This window comes from Lipotes vexillifer, unplaced genomic scaffold (genome assembly GCF_000442215.2).
Source record: "Lipotes vexillifer unplaced genomic scaffold, Lipotes_vexillifer_v1.1 scaffold1180, whole genome shotgun sequence".
Lineage (NCBI taxonomy): Eukaryota > Metazoa > Chordata > Mammalia > Artiodactyla > Lipotidae > Lipotes > Lipotes vexillifer.
In genome coordinates, this window is record NW_006771828.1 from 446,172 (window position 1) to 466,055 (window position 19,884).

A 19,884-nucleotide genomic window follows, 5' to 3' on the forward strand; every position below is an offset into this window, starting at 1 on the left:
CAAAGCACCGAGCTGAGCTCCCTGTGCTATGCACCTGCTTCCCACCAGCTATCTATTTTACACATCGTAGTGTATATATGTCAATGCTACTCTCTCAATTCGTCCCACCCTCCACTTCCCCCGTGTGTCCACAAGTTCATTCTCTACGTCTGCGTCTCTTTTCCTGCCCTGCAAATAGGATCATCTGTACCATTTTTCTAGATTCCATATATATGTGTTAATATTCGATATTTGTTTTTCTTTCTGACTTACTTCACTGTATATGACAGACTTTAGGTTCATCCACATCACTACAAATGACCCAATTTTGTTCCTTTTTATGGATGAGTAATATTCCATTGCATATATGTACCACATCTTCTTTATCCATTCATCTGTCGATGGGCACTTAGGTTGCTTCCATGTCCTGGCTATTGTAAATAGTGCTGCAGTGAACATCATGGTGCATGTATCTTTTTGAATTATGCTTTTCTCAGGGTATATGCCCTGTAGTGGGATTGCTGGGTCATATGGTAGCACCTTGAGTTTTGATTTGTGTGCTTTAATAATTTTTAAAACTGAATTTCAAACATTTAAAGATCATTTGCATTTTTGCAGGTTTCTATAGTAGTTGATGGTGGAAAGAAGATGGTGGAATTTATGTTCCAAGCTGTGGAGGGAGATGTGTTGAACTACGTTTTTAAAAATCGAGAACTCCGTCCTTTGTTTGATCGTCAGTGGCATAAACTTGGCTTCAGTATACAATCCCAGGCCATTTCGGTCTATACGGACTGTAACTTAGTTGCAAGCCGGCATATTGATGGAAAGGGCACTGTGGACTTCCACGGAAGGACTGTTATTGCAACCCGAGCTTCAGATGGCAGGCCTGTGGACGTGAGTTGTGAACTAGTAACATTTATAAAGTAAAATAAAGTATCTTATTAAAACCTTTTTCCTTTAATAACTGTATAAGATATTCCCTTCTCAACACTGTTTAAATTAATTTGCTATCAGATGTGTGAAGCATAGCTATGTATTTCCAACTATATATATATATATATTTTGTGTGTGTGTGTGTGTGTGTGTGTGTGATATACGGGCCTCTCACCACTGTGGCCTCTCCCGTTGTGCAGCACAGGCTCCGGACGTGCAGGCTCAGCGGCCATGGCTCATGGGCCCAGCCACTCCGCGGCATGTGGGATCTTCCCGGACCGGGGTACGAACCCGTGTCCCCTGCATTGGCAGGCGGACTCTCAACCACTGCGTCACCAGGGAAGCCCTCCAACTATATCTTTATATATATTATTTTCTGTCTATTTTCACCCATTTTTTCTAGCCTGTGAATTTAAAAGAACTAAGTTATGCCTTAAAAAATAAGGTTATTAAAATTAAATGTTAGTAAAAATTGAAAATATTATACAAAAGTAAGCTTGGTCTAAGTTCCTATGTCTTGAATAGAAAGGACTGGAAAAAGATGAAATTTAAGTTAAATGGTTCCAGATTATCTGGTGTTTTCATTCAAGAACAATAGGCTATTTATTCATCCTCAGAATCACAAGTGTTTGTATTGCAGACTATTTTTCATTAGCTTATAATGTTTTTTTAGAGTTCTGTTGGACTGAAACACAACAGTAGGTCATTTGGATGAGAACAATTGTCTAGTAAAACCCTTTCAGATGAAAAGTTTCTTTAAAAATTATATTTGATGCTCACATGGTACAGATTTATTGTTAATTTCCCAAAGGCCTATAATCTTTAAAAAGGGAGACATATCTAAATTTGATGACTTCACATTTTCTTATGGGTGCAATGATGGGAAAACCCATAAAAATAATCTGAACGCAGGACACCAACAGGAATTGTTAACACAAAGCCCTTAACAGTTCAATTTTGTTTCAAAAGTATGGTTCTGTGCACATACATGTTTGGCCAGCATATTATTTGTAAAGGCCCCTGTGGAAGGCATCGGAGATAGATGACAGATGGATAGATAGATATTATATATGTGTGTGTGTGTGTGTGTGTGTGTGTGTGTGTGTGTGTGTATATATATATATCTCCAAATATTATCTTTAAGCTCTCTTCTCTTAGACACAATGAATAAATCAGTGAGAGTGTCATAACGAGGGTTCAGTGATGATTATCAAGATACCCCAGAGCAGGAGAAGCCAGTTCTGGACATAAGACATCATGGCATCAGGGAGAGTGAGCTTGCTTGGGGATCAGACAGATGTGATTGTAAATCCTAGCTCATCCACTTAACTCTTATGATCTGCTAATTTATCTTGCTCACTCTTAATTTATCTGAGTCTCGGTATCCTAAATTATAAAATAATATTGGTAGACTCAGTTATAATTGCATAGTGTACGTGCCATAGTGCGTAGTATGTGGTCAGTTTTCTGTGTATTCATTTATTTATTTAGGGCCGTTCAACCTGTCATAAAAGAGCAGAAAACAGCAACAAAATCTACTCCTCTCTCAAAGATCTTAAAGGCTCAGTCTGTGTCAGAAAGATGGATCAAGTCTGTGTCAGTAAATGGTGGCTGCCAATAATAATCACAGTATTAATTGTAGTGACAACAGTCCTAGACAGGCCTTTCAGAAAGGTCTCTCCAGAGTCAAGGGAGGAAGTGGAGTCCAGCAGCTAAACCTCAGACGTGTGACTTCCAGCAGTGGGTGGAGCGTAGGTAGATGGGAAGTGATCTTCAGCGGATTCTAGTAACAGGAGTAGGGGTGGCGGTAGCCCTTGCTGGAGCCCTGGTGTTGACTGGAATCTGATCTCCTGCAGGACTAGCGAGGGCAAAGTGGGGAATGGCAAGAACCAAAGAACATGAGGATTAAGATATAAATTCATAACCTTTGAGGGAGAGATGACAATGAGAGAGGAGCAAGTTATTCCAAGAGTGGGGTCCTGACTCCAAGCTCCCGTCTCAGGGCTGAGTGTTGTGTCCTGTGTCTCATTAACTTTTTACTCGAGGGAACAACCTGAGGCTGAAGAATATCACTGTGAGTCCTGATGAAAAGCCACAGTGGGAAAATTACAGTCTTACAACACTTTCATAGTTTAATGTGGAATCTTAGTTCACTTAAGAAATAATATTAAAGCCATGTCACGATGATGGAGCTTTTAGAGGAGAGAGTCCCTGTTTAAGTCAAACAAACAAATAAAATACGTATTTTATTTTTTAAAGATTCTTGGTCCTACTAAAACTCTAAGTAAACTAATATTTTTATTATCTCCATACAAGCTCTGTGATTTATAAGATCTGTTGTAACGTGAAAATGTTTTGTTTATGCAGAACGTAAGTTATCAAAAAAACCTTCTAATGATTAGGTTTTATTTTACATACACTACCCGTGTGCTTTCGTGCAGAGAAATAGGTGACAAAACTGACAAAAGGATTTTTTTTTTAACAAAATAATTCTGTGTGATAGGGTCAGTGCATTCTCATTCTAAAGCACTGTGTCAGTGAAGGATTCTAAAGCAACTAATGAATTAAAAAAGCATAATTAAACTAGGCTGATTGTAGTTTCAGTGTCATGGGTACTTTATTAGGTTCTAATCCATGAAAAATTGATCATCTATCTTCAGTTAAGTAAAATAATTCATATGAAGGCCCTAGCACAGTGGATGATACATAATAGAATTTCAGTATTTATTGACTATTTAGATAACAACGTTGATGATAAATTAGTTTTAGTTAAGGAGAATATTAATTAATTGGAGTCTCTACATTCTTCATTCTACATAATGGGTATGTTACTGCCTGGTGTTTCATTAGACTAAGACAGTGTATTTAAACTTTATAAATAAAAGTTTACTTCAATAACCTTGCAAAAAGTTATAGAAGAGAAATCATTAAGTTTCATTTTATCTCAGAATTTTGCATTGGCTGCAAATCTTAGGTTGCTCATGAATCCAAAAGATGTCTGGAATTCTTAATGCTTTCTGTGAGCTCAATTGATTTTGTTCATCTCAGTGTAGAGTAATAGTTACAGCTTTTCCCCTCCTTTCTTGCTTTTTTGGTGTTGGGTTAGAGATTCAGAGCTAACCTCAGATATCTGCTTTCTATTATCATAGGATTATTATATTATTATAGTTGGGTCTTACCACAGAAAGTACTTACTGACCTCAAAGAAATACATAATCTAGCTCTGTTACATTAGGAGACAGAGAAAGATGGGGAAAGAGGAGAGCGAGAGAAAGAGAGAGAAAGGCGGGGAGAAGGGGAAGGAAAGAGGTTGTTCCTGACCTATGTTATATGTCATATCATCATAAGATTATTCATTAAATTATTAAATTTACAACCACAAACTAATTTGAAGCAGCCTCTCTGTGCATCTGTCATATTGAAATTTTGTCAATAGTCTGTACCATTTACTTCCTCTGATGTGGTTGTTTGATCTTGCACTTGAAGACATGGTTGTACTTTCCTGAAACTACTTTTAATTTCATGTCCGAATGCCAACAAATGTGGATTTGCTGAGCAAATAGAAGAATCAATGATTTTTGTAAAAATACTGTGAGTCGTGCTCAGGAGAGGCCATGTAACATAAAATTCTTAGGTATTAGACAGTATCCATGAAAAGTAGATAAAAATTAAATACCTTTCTTTTCTTCTTATCGTAGTGCATTACCTCTCTTTAATTAAATACTTCTTTTTGATGGTTTGAAACAAGGAGCAAAGATCTGCAATTGCTCTATTACTTGATTTCCTTTACATATAGATTTATCTCAACAGCCGAATCCGTTTCTGTTTCTCAAAGGGTCCATAAAATCATGAATCCTAAATTAAATGAAAACCAAAATACCTGCCAGTTATCTATTTGTATAAATATTAGCTTCCTTTTTTCTTTCCAGTTAAATTACCATTGTTCTCAAATGCCTAAATGTGATTTTCAAAAAGAAAAATACTAATGATATATCTTATTACTAATTTTTTAATAGGTTGAAATTCACCAACTTCAAATCTACTGTAACTCGAACTTCATAGCTCAAGAAACGTGTTGTGAGATATCAGACCCTAAGGTAAGCTCAGTTTTTGGTGTGTGAAGACTGTAGAAGGCCAGTTGCCTGGGCTGTAGAGTCACATTTAGGGCAGCACTGAACGTCTTCGCTTGAAGCCAGGTGAGCAAACAGTTCCAAGCAAGAGACCCCTCATGGGGCTGTCCTATCGTCTCTTGTCACAATTTTAATCCAAGTGCTTCATCTTGAACTTCAGGAAGGATATGGCCTCACTTTGGACTCCACATGAGTAAAAGAGAACTTATGCCTTTCTCACTAAACCACGCTCTGACGGTAGCATCAGCATTTTCCAGTTACAGGGGTTTTACATCTGTGATTGTACGTTATTGTCACTCACTTCCCTCTCCTAGCCGTCACCCTTCCTGGCCAGTTTTCCTTTGTGAGAGATTTTTCACCTGCATCTTCCCCTCTCCTGTTAGTGCCGTGGTCCACCTTTACCTCGTGCTCGGATCGTCGCATTATTGTGTCATCCTCCTTCCCTGTCCCCACATAGCCAGAATAAGTCTCTGCATCACTGCTTTGTAGGTTCATTTACCTTCTTCCACTAAACATCTGTTATTCAGAAACACTGATCTTCTAGATATTGTGCTAAGGAACAAGGCTGGCTGACGAGAATAAGGCACATTCCCGGTCCTCTGCTCATCTCACCCTCAAAGCCTTTGGTTACTCCCTGTTTGCAACAAATTAGAAATTCAGTTTCTTAGTCTCTCACTCTTAATATTCTCAACCTAACTGTACAACTATTACTTTCTTGTACCAACCTTCCATTAAAAAAGCCCACTAAATTCAGTACTTTCTGCATCGCTTATTGCAATGGTCATGTGTGTGTCTTATATTATTAGATATAGTTGTATTTGTTTTTAATTTATTCAACTACCTTTTAAACTCATTGAGGGGAATTACACTTTTGTACCCTTCTTTTATGATTAGTGCTTTGTTTGTAAAAGATGTCAAAACATTGTTTCTTGACTTGTTAACTGGTATTTGAAAGGGATTAATTCTGAAAAGTCTTACAGAAAGAACATATGAAAAGTAAAAGTAAAAGGTGAAAATGTTATTCTTTGGGTCAGATTTCCCAGAAGTTCTAAATTTACCATTGAAAATTGTAAGAAAATTTATCCATAGTTTAGTAGTTCAAAAATATTTTTAACTTCTATCACTCACTTTGGGTAGTAGAATAATAATGTGATCAACTGACTCAAAGCATAGCTAAGTCTGTAAAAATTATATGTTTTGCTAATGTAACTTGGTTTTATAAACCATACCTCCAACCCAGCTTATGGCTCTCATTGCAAGGAAAGCCAGCCAAATATCTTTCTATAAATATCTGAAAAGGTAACTTAGAATGCCAATCCACAGACTTGAAATACCTAGACTTCCTGGAGGCACACATTTAAATCTTGAAGGTGTGAATTCTCCAGAAGTTTTTCTTTAATTAATTCTGCTTCTTTTATGTGAGAGCTTTTAAAATACGAATTCTCCCTGATTGAAAAGTAACCACATGATGTTTTGAGGCACCTAAATATTATACGCTTGACCAATAGTCACTCCAACTTGAATTATGAGAAAACTGTTTAAGGAAATAGGTGATGGATTCGATGGAGTGGCTTGATAATTAAAAGTGGTGACATGACCCCACACATCATGAAAAAAAATTTTAAATCGTGTTTGAAAAAGATTTGGTTTTAACGAGTAGAAAAATAAGGTAGGAAATCATCTCCAACCTTGGAAAAAAATAACAAAAGACTGCTTATTTTCCTGCTGCTAAGTATTTGGGGGCAGACATCCAAGGTAGGAAATCATCTCCAACCTTGGAAAAAAATAACAAAAGACTGCTTATTTTCTTGCTGATAAGTATTTGGGGGCAGACATCACCATTCTGTTAATCGTTAACAGGAAATGGATATGTGCTGTATTTACATTTAATGGAAATATATATTTTGGAAGGTAAATAGTTATATAAAAGATACTTAAGTGCATCTGCTCTAATTTTGGCATCAACTATATTTTTTGAAAAATATTTGAACTCAGCAAATTTTAATGTACTCGCTTAAAAATCTAATTTTATCCTGTAATTTCAAATCAGACATACTTTCTGTTAATAATATTTTATAGCATATTTCAAAAGTGAAATTTATCCAGGATAATCTATAAATATACTTCTTTGCTGCTATTAATTAGGGTTTCTGTTTCTGAAGCAGTCAGATTTCATGATTACAGACCTAGACAGAGAGACTGAAGAATAAAGAGGAAGAGAGGAGAAAATCAGCAACATTTGTTGAAAATAAAGGAGAAAGATGATTAAAATTCTGAGGGTTTATTAACTAAATATGTGTCATATCGAAACCAGAGGTTTTATGAAGCAGGGGATCCTTACTTGTACATCTTTTGTTCTCTGTAGGCACTTTTTGGAAAGTGTGAGCAGTTTTATAGTGAAGCCTGAGACATGCTTTTAAAGTCTTAAAGTAGTGAATCAGTTATCCAGAGCAAAACTGTGAGCTCGGAATAGGTCTTGATTATCTAGCTGAACCCATGGGGCACAGGGCAAGAACTGGCTGGAAAATCATATCAAATCATAAGAGATAAATGGATCATTTTGGTGATAGTCTTGTGTGTGTCATTCTAATGTAATTTTTAGACTTGTGGGCTTGGAAACTTATGATGATAACTAAACAGCTAATCATTAAATCTGCAGAGAGTAAATGTGATAGAACTAGTGGTAAAGACAGGAAACTAGTCCCAGTGTTTCTGGGAGCTATTTTTCTTACCGTGTTTACTGTGCTCACAAGCATTAGAATGCTACACACTTTTTCAAAATACTATTTTGTTTGAAAAGTTATGTATGTTTACTATATAAAATTTGGAAAATACAGCCAACTTCATAGAAGAAAATAAATATCAACCATGATCTCATCACAATAAATAACCACAGACAATATTTTAATTTTGTATCCTGACAATGTTTTTCCAGACATATATAATTTGTAGTATATAAAGTAATGTGTGAACACTTCCCCCTAAAATGCAAATTCAGAGATATGAAATTGCAAATTCATGAAACTGAAAATTCAGAGTTACAAACCATGGTAAGGACTCTGGTAAATGATATTGAGAGGAAAGGGTGCATTTGTCTTCTTCAGACGGCCATCTGGATTTATTTTTTGACAGAAAAAAAGTTCATTGCTTTGTAACCAAATTTCACTTCATGTGGCCGTCCCCACATGTTCTGAACACACTGGATAAGTTATAAAAGTCATCGCTTGTCTGGTACAGTGGAGACTTTTGAATAAAGAACAATGGACTGGAATAAGATATACATACTTTGATTAAATACATACTACCTTAGAGCATAAAAAGAGTTTATTTTCTACTTTTACATGCCTTTATAATCATCTTCTTGAAGTAAACGATGTTCTAAAAGTTCAAATTACGTTCTTTTATTTTAAAATTTGTTCCCAAAACACATATACCAATGTTATTTGTATAAAGTATTTTATTGTAACAATTGTAATTCTTGTAAACGTTTGATATTACTGTACTTGTCGTAAAGTCACCTATAATAGCTTTTGAATTTCTCACCAAAACCAACAATTTAATGCATTTCTAGTGTGTTGTCAGTCTAATAAAAACGTAGGGGTCTAGTGAAAGGGCAAAGTCATTATGGACTTTCACAGGTTGGTGTCAACCCTTGGTTATTAGAAGGAAGTTCTTGTAAGAAACTCCAGTCATGTCTAGTTTGGTGAGAGTCAGTACTGGGAATGTCACCATGTTTGGAATTGACCCCATATCCTAAAGCCTCTTTCTGGATTTTAGTGCCCAGAGCAGCATAGCTTTGGAAGTACTGCAGCATCATTCGTACCCGCTCATGCCAGTAGAATGTCTGCCTTTCTGCCAGCAAAGCAGGAACTTACAGACCAGTGCCAGTGCATTCCAGACAAGGTATGCTCCCTTTCACCTATGCCCACGGAAAAGCCACGCCACACAGTGAGCCAGGCCTTGCGGGTGTGGCCCTGGCCTTTCCCTTTAGTGCTGGTTGAATCAGGTGCCTGAGCCTCTCAGTCGCTGGGTGGGTTAAGAGAACGGGGTTGGGGATAGGATCTCCTGGATTTTGATCTGGCGAGTTCTGAGGCCATCTGACCTTCTTTCCTGGGTAGGAAGTAGAAGAAAATAAAGGGAGGAACCACCTGTACAACAGCTAAGTACAAGGGCATAACACATGCCAGGAATAGGCTTCAATTCTGCGAATTCACAGATGAAGGAAACACAGTGCCTGCCCTTCAACGCATACCCAAAGATACTCTACGTAGTGTGGAGACCGTGTCTGTCCAGTATCCCAAATACCCACCCAGCTCTCCTTTCTGCAGTGAGTTGTACAGGAAGTGCAGAGGAGCTCTGTTATTGCCCAAAGAATTTGCTTTGCTTGCCCCTTCCTGATCAGGAAGCCTGGGCCCGTTGGGCTACACAGACGTCTTTTGTGGATGTTAGTGGCACTCAGAGGCCTGAGTGATCTCTGGACGGCTTTCCTCTACACCAGTACAAAGGGAAGGGAAACTTGCCCCAGCTTCTAGAGCAGAAGGTCCCCGGCACCATGACTTGACGCATTCTTAGGCTTAGAGCATCCTGCACCACTTCCCTTCCTGGCTGGAGTAGTGGGGAGGAGGGTGAGGTGGGAGTTTAGAGGAAGCTTACATTTTCTCAAGTGAATAGCCCTGCACAGGAAGCTCCGGGTGAAAGGCAAGTACGAGGTGCAGGGTGCGTGGAGAGGAGCGCATGTTCCAGCCCATGGAAGGTCTCCGGGAGGAGATGATGCTGGCAGGCATTTAGAATAGGGGGTAGTGAGCCTTATGATGAGGGGAGAAGGGCCTCCCAGGGGAGGGACCTGCATCAGCTCCCAGGAAAGCAAAGCTTTGTCTTACTGTCGTCAGCTTCTTATTTATAGACTATGTGTTTTTAGTTCAATGTGACAGAATATTTGATAACACAAAATTCATTTCTGCTCAGGGAGAAGCAGGATTACTGGGAGTTCCAGGCTCACCTGGACAGAAGGGGGACAAAGGAGAGCAGGTAAGACACCAGCCAATGCTGTCGGGACAAAAGAGGATTCGTCCAAAAGTGACTTCACAGTTGTGTCCACCTCATTTTCCTGTGTCCCATACAAATGCACATTTCTGTGAAAGGCTATCGAGGGCTGTATTTAAGTGCTGATCACTGAAATAAGGAAGACTATATTAGCATGTCAGTCTGCTTTTGCATTCTGACTGGAAGGCTGGCCTAAAATGTACCTGTAAACCACAAGCAAAACTGTGAAGCAAGAAAGTGTCTTTTAGTTGGGCTCTAGCCTTCCTTAGCATTTTCTTCCCCAGATATGTGACGAACTCCTGTTTCTCTGTCTGCTGATAGGTCTCCACTGAAGATTCTTCCCCACCCTTTATTCATAGAGCTCACCTTTGTTGAGCACCTGCTCTGCATAAGGCCTAGTGCTGGGTGTTAGAGTGGATAGAAGGAATAAGCTATGTTCCAGGATTTTACATCTGGAAGGAGATAGAATACCTTACAAGGCCACACCAGTTAGGTGCTGTAGGAGGGTTGCAGGGGCCCTGAGGTAACAGTCTTGGGGAGACTGGGGAGAGAGTTTGCTGGAGAAGATGGTGGGTGAGCTGGACCTGTGCAGATCTGAGTCTAGCCAGGATCCATGCTTTTCCTTTCTCCCTGTCCTTCTCAAAATGGAACTGTCTATTCCCCACTTTTGAGTCATGTCTTTTTATTAACCATTTTTTAAATTGAAGTATAGTTAATTTACAATGTATTGTTAGCTTCAGGAGTACAGCAAAGTTATTCAGATATATATATATATATATATAAAACTGTATCTATATATATAAGTATATTCTTTTTCAGAGTCTCTTCAATTATAGATTATTACAAGACATTGAGTATAGTTCCCTGTGCTATACAGTAGGTCCTTGTTGGCTGTCTGTTTTATATGTAGTAGTGTGCATATGTTAATCCCAAACTCCTAATTTGTCTCCCCCTCCATCTCCCTCTGGTAACCATAAGTTTGTTTTCTATGAGTCATGTCTTTTGTTAGCTAACTAGGTAGATTAATTCCTGCTAAGATTAGGAGTTGATTATTTTCTTACTATCTTTCCAAGGTAGAACAGATTTAAATTCTTTTCATGCCTTAACTTGGAAGTCCATGGTTCTAACTTATTTATATAATCTACATGGACTCCTTATTTTGAAAGGTAAGAGACTGAAGTTTGTGAAATGACTGATCCCTCAAAGTTGCACAGCAAGCTTCAGCCAAGCCATCCTCGGCCTCAGTCTTTTGACTCCCAAAGGAGGGTCCACCATTGTACCTTCCATGGGAACTTCTGGCACCTAAGCAAGTGCTTGAGAAGAAATGTTTGGGTTTGGGAAGGGCATTTATTTTTGCCCTTGAGATCACACTTGTTTATTTTTGCTTTTGTTACTTTGCTTTTGGAGACATATTCAAAAAAATTATCACCATGATGTATGTTGAGGGGCTTACTGCCTATGTTTTCTTCTAGGAGTTCTATGGTTTCAGATCTTACGTTCAAGTCTTTAAATCTATTTTGGGTTAATTTTTTGTATGGTATAAGATAGTGGTCAAGTTTCATTCTTCTTTGCATGTGGCTCTGCAGTTTTCTCAGCACTCACTATTTATTTATTTAAAAAATTTTATTTATTTTTTATTGAAGTATAGTTGATTTACAGTGTTGTGTCACTTTCAGGTGTACAGCAAAGTGATTCAGTTATCTATATATATTCTTTTTCAGATTCTTTTCCCTTATAGATTATTACAAAATATTGAGTATAGTTCCATATGCTATACAGTAGGTCCTTGTTGGTTATCTGTTTTATATATAGTAGGGTGTATATATTAATCCCAAACTCTTAATTTATCACTCCCTCCTTTCCTCTTTGGTAACGTAAGTTTGTTTTCTATGTCTGTGGGTCTATTTCTGTTTTGCATATAAGTTCATTTGTATCATTCTTTTTTAGATTCCATGTATAAGCCATATCATATGATATTTGTCATTCCCTGTAGGGCTTACTTCATTTTGTATGATAATCTCTAGGTCCATCCATGTTGCTTCAAATGGCATTATTTCATTCTTTTTTATGGGTATTATTCCATTCTTTATATGCACCACATCTTCTTTATCCATTCATCTGTCGATGGACATTTAGGTTGCTTCCATGTCTTGGCTATTGTAAATAGCCAACACTATTTATTGAAGAGGCTATCCTTTCCCAACTATATATTTGTGATTCCTTTGTCATAAATTAATTGACCATGTATGTGTGGGTTTATTTTTGGGCTCTCTGTTCTGTTCCACTGATATATGTGTCTGTTTTTATGCCAATACCACACTGTTTTAATTACTATAACTTTATAATATAGTTTGGAAAGAAGGTCCATCTATATGCTACCTATAAAATACTCACTTTATATGTAAGGACACACACAAACTGAAAGTGCAGGAATTCGAAAAGATATTCCAGTCTTTTGCAAATGGAAATCAAAAGAAAGCTGAGTAGCTATACTTATATCCGACAAAATAGACTTTAAACAAGGAATGTAATAAGAGCCAAAGGTGGGTTTTATATGATAAAGGGGTCAATCCAACAACAGGATGTAACATTTGTAAGTATTTATGCACTTAACCCAGAAGTGCCTAAATATATAAAGCAAATATTAACACTCCTAAAGGGAGAAGTAGTCAGTAATACAATAATAGTAGGAAACTTTAATACCCCACTGCATCAATGGATACATCATCCAGACAGAAAATCAATAAGGAAACACTAGCCTTAAATGACAGATGAACCAGATGAACTTAAGAGATATATACAGAACATTCCCTCTGAAAGCAATAGAATATATTCTTCTCAAATATATATGGAACATTTTCTAGAACAGATCGTATTTTAGGCCATGAAACAAGTCTTAATGAATTTAAAAAGATTGAAATTATATCAAGCATATTTTTCTGACCACAGTGGTATGAAACTAGAAATTAATTACATGAAGGAAACTGGAACATTCACAAATGTAGAGATTAAACAACATGCTACTGGGTAACCAGTGGGTGAAAGAAGAAATCAAAAAAGAAATTAAAAATTACCTTGAGACAAATGAAAATGGAGATATAACATACCAAAATTTGTGGGATGCAACAAAAGCAGTTCTAAGAGAGGAGTTCGTAGAGATAAGTGCCCATCTCAAGAAACAATTAGAGGCTCGAATAAACAACCTAAATTTACACCTTAACGAACTAGCAAAAGAAGAACAAATGAAGTCCAAAGTTAGTATAAGGAAGGAAATAAAAATTAGAGCAGAGGGGCTTCCCAGGTGGCACAGTGGTTGAGAGTCTGCCTGCCAATGCAGGGGACACGGGTTCGTGCCCCGGTCTGGGAAGATCCCACATGCCGTGGAGCGGCTGGGCCCGTGAGCCATGGCCGCTGAGCCTGTGCGTCCGGAGCCTGTGCTCTGCAACAGGAGAGGCCACAACAGTGAGAGGCCCGCGTACCGCAAAAACAAGAAAAAAATAGAGCAGAAATAAATGAAATAGAGACTAAAAATACAATGGAGAAGATCAATGAAACTAAGAGCTGGTTTTCTGAAGAGAGAAACAAATTGACAAGCCTATAGCTAGCTAGACTCACCAAGAAAAAAAGAGGACTCAAATAAACAAAAAATGAAAGAGGGCATGGTACAACTGATACCACAGAAATAAAAAAGATCATAATTATTAGAAAATTTATTGTATGCCAAATCTATAAAATATACAAAATGTATCTTATAGAGTTATAATGTATTACATAATTTCCCATTTATGATACATTTAAAAAATAATAACATTTGTTTTAATGTCCAGACTACACAAAATTCATAATGGCAAGAGATTTTAGTGGCAAGGCAATGACAGCTGGGATAAAATAAATTGATAATCTACAAAAGAAGGCAAATAATCACTATACTTCCTTTATTGTTTCAGTACATGCACCAGCATTTAATTAAACCAGCATAATCCTTGATGTGCAAATACAACTTCAGATGACCATGGCCATGAATGTGATCAGCTTTGTTTAATAAACATGGATGTATTTTTCCCTTTGAGGAATTGATGAGTATATTTCTGTTCTTATTGTACTACGTGATCCTGCAACTTTAATGGGCAGTAAATAAAGATGGCTTTCCACCTGTGTTTGAGTCTTGTATATAAGTTTCATTATTAGAGCAGGTGCACAAAATAGTGCCTGCATAGTTTGAAGATCAAAAGTCATTTTTGCTCTAAGGCATATTGAATAGTTGATTTTGTGAAATGATCAGAAGTGCAGTGTTACTAAGGCAACCAGATGTTGTTCTCAAGGTTTTTCTTTTGGTGTGTAAGACCAAGAGAGTATATTTAGGTGCTGTAGGACAGTATATTAGAAGGAGTACCACTTTGGAACCTGAATCACTTGGGATTGAATCCTGTCCACCTCTTAGTTGCTTTGAAAATGATGCTTAATAATACTGAGTCAACAGCTTATTGTGAAGAAGGAATACTTAGTACCAGGAACTGGCACATAGTAGATACTTAGCAAATGTATGTTTCCTCTACTTTTCTATCCACAGTGTAATTGTTCATGTGTTGAAGGAGAGGTAGAGGTAATCCTTTTAGATTGAGTTTAGTTTCATATGTGGTTTGATTAAAACCAAACACATCTTCATTTTGTGAAATAATTCCTTAGAATTTTCAATTGATTAAATGTTTTAGGTTATAAAAACCTTGAGTTGTTATATGCCACTTATAGTAAATATTAATAATTTAATGACAGGCATTTCTTCAAAAGATCATTCAGTGATTTAAGTATGTCATTCAAATCTGTGTCTTTTGTTCCCAATCTTATTTGACAAGACGTTTTTTAGATACAGTGTGCTAGTGTTTGAAATTTAATTTTTCTCATTCTCATTTTTCTCATTTTACTTTTGGCCCAATGAGGTAAAATGAGAAAAGTTTTGAGAATACAGTTCCCAAATCTCTTTCCAAGTTAAGTATTACTCGGTAGAATACTTCTGAAGGTCTTATGTTTTATTTTTGTTTTTTTTTTTTTGCTGTAGGCGGGCCTCTCACTGCTGTGGCCTCTCCTGTTGCGGAGCACAGGCTCTGGACGCGCAGGCTCAGCAGCCATGGCTCACGGGCCCAGCTGCTCCGCGGCACGTGGGATCTTCCCAGACCGGGGCAAGAACCCGCGTCCCCTGCACCGGCAGGTGGACTCTCAACCACTGCGCCACCAGGGAAGCCCAGGTCTTACGTTTTGAGAATCCTTACTGTCATCTGTGGCAGCTTTATAAAGAGCAAATTTTACTATATTTATGCCTGTACACTATGAGTTAGACAGCTGTTCTGAATAATCCTGTAAGTAAATCTTGTCCCACCTGGATCAAAACCCACCCATGGCTTTCTATTCCCCTCAAGATAACACTGAAGCTCTAACCACGGGCCTCAAGGCTTCCCATAATGTGTAGAGCTCTCCCTACCCCGCTACCCCTCCCTATAGTGGCTCCTACACTCTCCCCTTGTTCATGTCTGTTCCAAGGTCTTTGCACCAGGCTACATATACCTGGAATGTTCTAGATATTCACATTTCTCTTTCCTTCACATCATTTAGGCTCTCTCTCATAAATCACTTTAAAATAGAAAGGCATGGGGGCTTCCCTGGTTGGTGCAGTGGTTAAGAATCTGCCTGCCAATGCAGGGGACATGGGTTCGAGCACTTGCCGCAACTGGAGAAAGCCCTCGCACACAAAAGAAGACCCAACACAGCCAAAAAAAATTAATTAATTAATTAATTTTTAAAGAAATAGAAAGGCCTCTTCTGACATCTCTGTGTAAAAAGCATCCCTTCATTCCACCTCTATCTTCTTTCTTTTCTTAGCACTTTTATTGTCATTTGACATGTTATCATTATACCTCTGTTTATTCCCCCACTAGAATATGAGTTCCGTGAGCACCATACATAGAACAGCACATAATAGGAGCTAAAAATACGTTGAGTGAATGAACATTGTACCACAAGGAAAGTCTAAGTCATCAACTCAGCTGTTTCTAGAACCTGTGAATTCTCTGCCCCAGTTGCCCAGTGGACCTTGCCAAGCAGGGTGAAGAGTCAGTTTGCAGAGAAGGAGCTAGATAAGCTAAATCGTTAAGAACTGTTACATTATTCACTAATGTTCTACTACACTTTTTCCTTTACAAACAAAAGCATTTAAAAAAATTTACATAGTGACCTGATTAGTTTTAGCTTGATGTTACCCACTAGTTAACGATGAATCAGAAATATTTGGAGAAAAGCCACAAGTTTTGGGATGACTTAGTGTTTATTTGCCTATTTTCTTATCCACACTGTGATGCTTCATTAGTCTGATTTACTGCTTTTTTCTTCATAAAGCTTATGACCCCATCTCATGGAGAAAGATAGTTTGAGATTCAACCACTGCTCATAAACACATAGCTGTGATGAATATTCTGTATCAGGCCACCCAATCAGACCATCCTAACCATGCCCTCTGTCCAAGACTAAACTCTGGATGACATTATTTGAAATAATAATTAATACTTTTCTTTCATTTAGACTCAATTATTGTAATTTTCTGAATCTTTTAATTCCCTTTTCTTAGCAGATGTGGTTAGCAGCCTAATTGCTTAGCAACTACATTACTTTCTCAGTTCTTTAATACCCTTGCTAATACCTTCACCCACTTCAGAGTTGAAATTCCCTCAGTTTTATAAAATAGCAGCTCAATTTCAATGTTCCTGAGCCTAAGGAGGAGTATGATCTGAGGTCTATTTGGGGAATAATTTTCCAGTTTAGTTTTGTATTATTACCTTCCATATCAAGTTAATTTCCCGAAAAGTGTAGGCTTTATGAAATGATTGCTTTGTAGGTATACTTTTAGAGAAAATCAAAATAATTTAAGATGAAACGTTAACTTACTTGACTCTGTTGTCAAAAACTTTGGTATTGTTTTTTTTCTACTACCCCTACTCTCTAATCTCACTGTATGGAAGTTTCCATTTTGAGTGGTCTAGTGTGTTAACCCAGAGATTACTAGTGAATTTCCCTTTATTTTGTTTCCAATGTGACATTACTCATGTGCCCGTTCTGAAGACACACTACACCAATAAAAAATAATTGAATCAAAATATGTTCATAATTTTTTAAAAGAAGGAATATTTTCCCTTAGTAATAACCTCAAAGAAGCAAGATTTAATATTTATGGTTTTGAATTTTTGTCTATGTCAGTATGAGAAGTAAAGAATATTTCTTCATCCTTTCTAATCCAATATTGAGCATATTGGATTAATTGACAGGTTCTTTTTTGTTTTTGTAATTTTACTCCATCTGATATAATCTCATCTAATCTATAGGAACTTGAAGTTGATATTTATTTGTATGCCTTAAATCTGAAATTAACATGTAATATCAGGATAATAATGGTATTATATACTCATAGAATTCTAATGTGTTTATTAATCTCTACCAAGCATTAGTAATAGAGAAATTCATTCAGAAAGTTTACATTATTGTCCACTGTCTCAAGGATAAATTTATTAGACTGAATTTATAAAAGAGCCATAAAGGCAGATAAAGGTAGCCCATCAGCTTCACTGAGCAGATTTTTCCAGTTAAGGTGGATGAGCAAGGAAACTGACAAAAGGATTGACCCAGCTTCAGAGTGTTTTCCTGGAGGATGTAATGGAAGGTCAGGCACACTAACTATAAAAATATGGGTACCTTGGAGTGTGAAATTTCATGACTTATTTGAATTGAAAGTACCAGGTACTAGTTGAAGTAACAGCAATAGAATCATTCCTTAACCTTTGATAAGTATAAAAGAAATGAGAAAGCTGTACTGCATATGTCTGTGTGGAGAATGTCTAGTTTGAGTTTTGATTAGCACTCTGATATTTATTATTAACTTTCTGATAATTTATTAATGGTCAAAAGTATAGTTTAATGACTTGTGAATAATAGGAAAAAAGAACTTAATGGCACACACTTCGGTGCGAGCAAAAGCAACTCATCTATGACAACCTTAGCAATTAATACACCTTTGAAAAAACTCCTAGTGAGCATTTCTATATTTCAGGGTGCAGTTGGTCTTAAAGGCGAATTGGGTGCTCCTGGAATTCCTGGGGAAAAGGTATGTGGATCAGACCCTTGATTAAGCTTTGTAGCTATTTTATCAGGTTGTATCAGAGAGGAAGGGAAAATACACGGAACAACTCTGGTATTTTGGGGGGCGGGGGGCAGTCAGCAAACTGTGACCCTGCATGAGGGCTGCCAAAAAGTCCTGCTGTACGGTTTAGTAAATCAGGTTTTACTGAAACACAGCCATGCTCATGGGTTTTCATAATGGCTAAGGCTGCTTTTGTGCTACACAGCAGTGTCTGGTAATTGTGGCAGAGATTCTAAAACATTTACTGTCTGGCTCTTTGCAGAAAACACTTGCTTCAGAACATTAGTCATTATTCTAAGAGACCCAAAGCTTCTTAATTTCACTCTTTTATGTTTGGTATAGTATCTTTCTTGCAGGGGAGGGTTACTTATTGATATGTTTTATCTTTTCTCTCTTTCTTTTTAAATTGAAGTCTAGCTGATTTACAAGGTTGTGTTAGTTTCAAGTGTACAGCAAAGTGATTCAGCCATATATATATATATATATATATATATATATATAAATCTATTCTTTCTCAGATTCTTTTCCCTTATAGTTTATTACAAGATATTGAATATAGTTCCCTGTGTTACACAGTAGGCCCTTGTTGTTTACCTATTTTATTTATAGTAGTGTGTATCTGTTAATCCCAAGCTCCTAATTTATCACTCCCCCTCTTTCCCCTTTGGTAACCATAAGTCTGGTTTCTATGTCTGTGAGTCTGTTTCTGTTTTTGTAGATAAGTTCATTTGTATCATTTTTTAAGATTACACAAATAAGTGACCATATGATATAGGATCTTTTAATATGTATTTCACTGCAGACTTAAATAAACATTTAAAAATAAAGTACCACATGAAATATGATAAAAATACAAGAAATATATTTCAATCCATCAATAAAGTGATTTTCACATTATCTTCTCTAATACTGTAAAGATGATTCTAAATAATGAATCCACTCACAAAAGGTTAGCATACTTATTCAGGAAACTTAAAAAAAATTGTTATATTTGTAAATTAGACTGCAATTATCTTGTCTTATTTTTCACCTAAATTGCTGAATTATTAGAGTTTTACATATTGATGCTAAGAAAATTCTCTTCTTCACTAAAATAAATTTAACATAAATTTCCGTAGCTGTTGTAGCTGCACTAATTATCAAGTGAGTCCATTTTGCCTCATTATCTAGAGGGTCATGACCCCTGTGGTTATGAAGCTATCATTGTCATGAGGGGAACTGAAGCTGAAGTGGTAGGAGGTTCAGAATTTATTTTCTGAGTCCTTCTTAAATGTGTCTCTGATATCTGACTGCTTCACTGATGTTGCTCTGTTTCTTTTAGAAATTATTCAGCCTGATATGCAAATTCTTTACTCCTGTAAATGTTAGACTCAGTAAAACCCAACAAACTTTGTGAACAATGATACCTTGTTGCAAGCTAATGATTATTAAGACACTTCAATAAGTAAAAGTTCCTCCAGACACTTGTTTAAAGGTCTGAATCCTTCAAAATGCCATTTCCCCAAGAGAATACTACTTAATCACCTAACCCTTGAAGAGATTGCCCAGTCCAAATTTGCTTTATATACCCATTTCACCAATCTCTTCCTAAAATATATTGTTCAGATTGTTTAGATTTCA

The 19,884-nt window shown here is 36.9% G+C and overlaps 1 protein-coding gene across 1 annotated transcript in view; it reads left to right on the plus strand.

Moving 5' to 3' along the window:
* COL19A1 (collagen type XIX alpha 1 chain) overlaps positions 1-19,884 on the plus strand; it is a 381,858-nt gene that overhangs the window by 51,571 nt on the left and 310,403 nt on the right. The window contains exons 6-9 of the mRNA XM_007447208.1: positions 598-873; positions 4,929-5,009; positions 8,820-8,945; positions 10,008-10,070. Coding sequence (XP_007447270.1) covers positions 598-873; positions 4,929-5,009; positions 8,820-8,945; positions 10,008-10,070 — 546 coding nt within the window. The remainder of the gene's footprint in view (positions 1-597; positions 874-4,928; positions 5,010-8,819; positions 8,946-10,007; positions 10,071-19,884) is intronic.